This window comes from Micromesistius poutassou (genome assembly GCF_964030765.1).
Source record: "Micromesistius poutassou genome assembly, chromosome: 5".
Classification (NCBI taxonomy): domain Eukaryota; kingdom Metazoa; phylum Chordata; class Actinopteri; order Gadiformes; family Gadidae; genus Micromesistius; species Micromesistius poutassou.
In genome coordinates this window covers 11,792,945-11,799,166 of record NC_140275.1, presented here as the reverse complement: position 1 = coordinate 11,799,166, position 6,222 = coordinate 11,792,945, and the positions used below count along the sequence as shown (strand labels likewise).

Sequence of the window (6,222 nt, the reverse complement as noted above, 5' to 3'; positions counted from 1 at the left end):
TGCCACCCATGTGGCTGCGACTCTCCACCTCAGTTACTTTTACTGGGCTCCTCCAGACAAGGACACAGGGTGGTGATGTTGGGAACCGGTTTCTCCATGCTGCCATGTGCAGCGTTACTCAGCCCCAGAGTCCAAATTGGCTCGGACCAGGTGAGGCTGCTTAACCCAGCCATCATCCACACACACTCGCTATTATGATATATCGGAACTGAAGAGGGAAACTGTCTTAACTCTTCATATTCATGTATGCCCACCAAAAGGCCATACCGCAGATGAACTGAAACACTTATTTATCCCCCTCTAACTGTTAACCGAGACCACTCCGAGCTATATTTAATGAAATCAATAATCCTTCTATCTTGCATTCTGTGATTTGAAACTGAACTCTAAGAACACTCGTTTTGCACAAACCTAGTTGGTGTATTAGGGAGCTCTCTGACCTTTCTTGATTTTGTGAATTTTATGCCTTTGCTACGGCTTATCATGTGAGTCTTATTTTAGTGATGTCCTTAACAGAATATTGAGGATACAAGAAGGAGGACTGTGTGCGTGTGTGTGTGTGTGTGTGTGTGTGTGTGTGTGTGTGTGTGTGTGTCTGTGTGTGTGGGTGTCTGTGTGTGTCATACCCAGTGGCGTTCTCAATTAGCGACGTCAGCCCTGCATCAGTTGCCCCACTCCAGCTCAGGTTTAGATTGGTTAAGCGCTTACACGACTGACCAATCAGACGCAGTAACAGGTTACCATGGAGTCCGGGCCCGATGCAACTTGTCACATTGAATTTCTGCCACCAATGAACAACAACGAAAAATGTGCACATTATTTATGAAACATAATGATACCTATGATATATAGGTGGTCTTCATTGTATGAATATTTTAAGTTTGATAGATCGTAAGGGTTCAACATTTGTGTTCCTGTGATCATACTGTTTTATTAATATTGATCGATCGTTATTGATGATTGATTGTTGTTGATAATAATATTGTATGTCGAGTAGATCAAGTATCCATACCTTATCCCAAAGTACAATAAACATCCATTTCACACAATTTCCTGTGAATTTGACGACTAACCCTCCGGTCCTATCTAAGGCTTCTCATTGTACCTCCAGAGACGCCGTACAGAGTGAGAAGAACGTCTCCAGAGCACGCGGGCTGACGGAGAGGCTGCTACACCTGTACAGAGACACACTGTGAGGCCGACGGACCCCCACCCAGCTCAGCCACTGCTCTGTCAGGGCCCCGCCGCTCCTCTCCACCACTGCCCCTGAGGAGAGCATCAAACACAAGCAGTGTGTTTGAGAGTGAGTGAGTGTGTGTGTGTGTGTGTGTGTGTGTGTGTGTGTGTGTGTGTTTCTCCTCTCCACCACTGTCCCTGAGGAGAGCAGGAAACACAAGGAGTGTGTTTGAGAGTGTGTGTGTTTGTGTGTGTGCGTGCGTGCGTGCGTGTGTGTGTGTGTGTGTGTGTGTGTGTGTGTGTGTGTGTGTGTGTGCCGATGTGTGTGTTTATTAGTGTGTTTGTGTGGGTGTGCTCTCATATAAATATATGAGAGCATGTGGTCTTGGGTTATCTTGTGTTGATACAGGGTGTAGGAAGAAGTTGTTACATCATGGGAACCAACCATATGGCCCACACACACACACTTGCGAGCACTCGAGTCACACACACACACGGGCACGCATGCACGCACGCACGCACGCACACACACACACACACACACACGTACAAACACACACACATACGCACACACATACACACACACACACACGCCTTACAGAGTGTGTGATCGTTTGCCAGCCGGTACATGCGGTGGCAGACCTGAGCCACTGCGGACAGGTGCTCGTGAGGGAGAAGAGACAGAACCGATAGCCACACCTCATCGGGTAGACACAGCCACTGGTTGAATACAGTGACATCTGCTGGCTGTCAGGAGAAATGCAGACATTAACAAACAAAGTCAACGTGACCATCGCTGCATCAGTTGCGTATTTTAAAGGGGTGATATCGTGCCACCAGGTGTGAGTGTCATTACAAGCCTGTATTTAAGTGTCATAAGTGGGAGTGTCCACCTAGATGTATGCTGGATAGATCAGTCTACCTGCCTACCCAGTGGACTGTAGCAAATGTTGCTTTTCTATCCATCATACATCTAGGTGGACACTCCCACTTGGGATGTCACTAAAATGAAAACACAAAGATAGTGTGCAGCTATGATTCTCTCGGAGAGGAGGACAGTCCACTAGGCCTAGAAAAATGTATATCCTCTGAAATATCCTAGAATTGAATTGCAGCTCATTTTCTGAGTTTACCTTGTGCCATAACAGCAACTAAGTGAAGGATAAATTATTAGAAGACTAACATATCATACCCTATATTTGGTAACCTGGTTGTGGCCCAATTCAACATGTGTTGCTGCATCTGTCAAAAAGCAAACATTTATCAAATAACAAATAACTGAATATATATGAAAAAAAATGTTTCCTCAGCAGTCTGTATGTCTATCTCTAAGATGTCTATCAAATTGATTTCAGATCAATTTAATGAAAAATATCTTTCTGTATTCTCTTCTCTGATGTGTAAACAGACTGTAAATGTAGCAAAACTACATTTCTGATACTTAACTTACTACTTGAGGCTTGAGACTCAGTGTGTGGATGACCAGCTGGTGTAGTGGTGTGTGTGCATGTGGGTGGTGTGTGTGTCTGTCTCTTTGTAGGTCTGGTTGGGATGGGAGACCTTGAGAGAGAGAGAGAGAGATAAAGAGAGAGAGATGTTTTGATTCGATTTATTCTGCACCACATTTATTAAAATGGCAAAATAGCCTTTTTAAGATCACAACATTGTTAGATGTGTTAGTTTCATCATCAAAGAAATAAAGATTATTATATCCCCTTCACATCTTTTGTTGATGAAATAGTCTTTACTTTGCATATTCATGTATGAAAACCCAAATGACACACAGTACATTCCCCACAAACCACTCTGCACTGTATTTAATGCAATCAATAATCTTTCTATCTTGTATTCTGTGAATTGATACTGAACATTACACTTTAGGAATGCACATTTTGCAGAAACCCAGTTGGTGTTTTAGGGAAATTTCTGGCCTCATCATGAGTTTTATTTTAGTGAGGTTTTAGCGGGATACTATTTTTTAGCTAGTTGTTTATCATTATTCCTTCATTCATTTACTAAAATATATGTTCATAACATACACAGTTATGTAATCTGCATTTTGTTACCGTGGCAACACCTCTCCATGAGTAAGGGAGGACCAGCAGAGACTGGACTTCTCCCAGAACCTCTGGGGGAGGCCTGGACGCCTAGTTGCCCCACTTTGTCCATCTGCATGCCCCGTTCTGTTCTCTGGACGGCAAAGACTTGTCTTCACCTGTAAGGCTGACCAAGTCAAATCAAGTCAGTTTCAATTTTGATGGATCTTCAATATCGCAATAACTCAATCCTAAAGAGTCTCAAAGGGCTGTCATCTTCAGACAACAGCCCCCTTTCTCATAGAGACTACCTACAAACCTTGTGGATAAATTAGGATATCTTGAAACGTAATTCCAACAGGCAACCCTCCTTCCAGGGATGGCAAGGAGTAAGCAGTATGTGGCGACTATATACACAAACAAATCTATATACGTACAGTATATCACCAGCTGGCCTGAAACATGGATACCAAGCTTGAGAATATATAGTTATTTCTCTGTTAGTTAATTAATACCTGGATTTAAAGGTGTGATGAGGGGGTGTTGAGAGGTTCCAGCACTTTCAGATTCTGGGTTAATCTTCAGGGGATGAAGAGGTACACAGGTAATATCATCATTGGTTGAAGTTCCATGGTCCACAGGTATTTTGATGACCTTTTCACACAAGGCCAGATGGTTGCTTCTAGTGGTTCTTTGCCGTGACCCAAGTCTTTTCATGATGCCGTTGGGCGATTGCTTTGCAGTTGCTTTGCAAACTGTCATACCAGCAGCCTTATCGGATGTCATCATGGGGTCTGTGGCTGTGCTGGTCGTTCTGGTTGCTTCTCCCCTTGGTTGATGTTTAAAATGCTGAGTTGAAGAGGATGGAGTGATTTCACAGCAATCGGCCGGTGAGGTTGTTTGACAAACAGTTTCCGCATCCTTAACGTGATCTGCTTCGTTTCCATGGTTCCCTGCACCATGTGCTCTCCGGCCCTGTCGGAGTTGATCCAGATGAGCCGTGTAAAGCAGGTACCGCTCATAGACCGAGACGTTGGCTGCTCTTTCAGAAGCATAGCGGGAGGTCAGGTTTGCTGTCTCTGTGGTCGGTTTCGATTCCTCTAATGCTTTGTAGTTGCTAGTCTTCAGACGTTCCTCGTACCGTGAGTCACAATGCTGTTCCGACCAATCCTGCAATGTTTCGACCTCTGGTCTCCTCTCACATACAATTTTCTCATCTTCTATCGCTGTCCTACTTTTAACGTCTTCCTTCATTTCTAATTGAGGCAACCCCTTCTGATGTGTGGGCTGCCAACATAAGGAAGGAACTGCTGCTTGAGTCGTAGCATAAACACTTTTAGGTGGACAATCAACAATAGGATTTCTGCTTTTAGAACAGAAGGGAGGGTGTTTTTTAATTCTGTTCTGAGCTGGAGATGAGACAGACTCATTCATAAAGCGAGTATCATCAGAACATTCAACACAATGATTCGCTTCACTGCGGCAGTCATTTCTATCATGTATGGTTGTGCGATGCCTTTGATAAAATGTGTGAAAGTCCCTAGTTGGGAAGGAGTTCTGTGCGCTAAGATAACAAATTTCTTTGAAGCGGATATCCTTGTGGGCTGTTCTCTCCCCGATGTCAGATCTAGAATCCTCACAACATATCACAGACTTAAAAGAAGACAGAATATTGGCTTCATCAGATGAACAAAATAATTTAGTGTTATAATTGACTCGTGGCAGATTTTGAACAAAATCTATACTGGTTTCCTGTGCTCTCTCTATGACCTGACCTGAACTACTACCTGGAGTGGGAGGAGAGGTCAACAACTTCAACTTTCTTGAAGGGGACGGTTCATAGTACGCAGGTGACGTATTTTGTGGGACCACCTGCTTTCCCATGGCCACTGCAGAACTGCTGGCTTTGCTGTGGTCAACCTCTGAACTGTTCTTGAGGAGGTTCTGGGCCCAATCCACAACATACCTGAGCTTCTGTTTTTCACTGACTCCTGAGTCATTGAGCAAAGGGTGGTCCCAGTAAACAAATGGTCTAAGGTTCCCAGGATTATCCATGCATATAGTGGCATCACTCCCTGTTGTTCCGATTGGTAGGATGTCTATGTCCTTTTTGGCATGCTCAGTTCTTATTGGTGGCTCAGACTTCCTAGGTTCAGCCCACGCCATGATATGCCTTTTAGTTCTTATTTTGGTTGAACAAACTTCCAAATTTCCAGGCCTTGGTTATATCCACAATGTTGAACCAATATATTGCATTTAAAGATTGATTGATTGATCACGAACCTCATCAAGATGTACTTTGTTCTCAATGTTTCTCAGAAGTTCTTTGCTATATGTTTAACAGTCTTCTTGTATTCCAGGCTTATGTTCAGGTTTAGCTTGAAAGGACAGTCTAGATTTTCTGCTGTTTAATCTCCAGGGAAAATACAGGTAAGAAACTGCCTCAACCATAGCAATATTACAGAATTTACTGGAATAACGTTTGAAGGTAGTACAATAAAACAAATATATTGTAGTAATTTTTGTGTCTATAAAAATAATAATAAAAAACAATAATTTGTCTACAATTCAGTTGACATAAATCCCATCCTACTGTGTGGACTTGTGACCCTCTTTATCCTGAGGCAAGAACGTGTTCCTGCATACTCCAATGTTGTCCTTATTTCGACATGTTCTACTTTCATCTTGAAGTCACAACATGAAAATAGACTCTTCCAGTAATCTGGTTGTGTCTCTCTACTCCTCTTGAATAACAAGCCGCCAACTCCCCGATACTTTTCAGGAAGCTTTTCCACTGTGGTAAACAAACCAAATCACTATAGCAACAGGGAGGGGAAGAATGGACAATACATATTTCAGTCAATGGAGGGAGACAACGTGTGACTCTTTAAAATGGAGGATATTAGGATCAGTTCAATGTCTCTCAAACCCAAATGAAGTAACTCTTGATAAAGCTTCACTCTAAAATGTCATAACATATATAATCATAAAAAATTAAAATTAAAATAAA

At 42.8% G+C, this 6,222-nt stretch overlaps 1 protein-coding gene across 1 annotated transcript in view; it reads right to left on the bottom strand.

Annotated features, from left to right (window-relative positions):
• LOC311343664 (uncharacterized protein) overlaps positions 1–1,917 on the bottom strand; it is a gene marked incomplete at its 3' end in the record, with an annotated part of 4,103 nt that extends 2,186 nt beyond the window's left edge. The window contains exons 1-3 of the mRNA XM_084468581.1: positions 1,776–1,917; positions 1,106–1,266; positions 627–781 (exon numbers count right to left, since the gene is read on the bottom strand). Of these exons, the coding sequence (XP_084324707.1) occupies positions 627–781; positions 1,106–1,266; positions 1,776–1,806 (347 nt within the window). The 5' untranslated portion in view covers positions 1,807–1,917. The remainder of the gene's footprint in view (positions 1–626; positions 782–1,105; positions 1,267–1,775) is intronic.
• Positions 1,918–6,222: the final 4,305 nt, after the last annotated feature.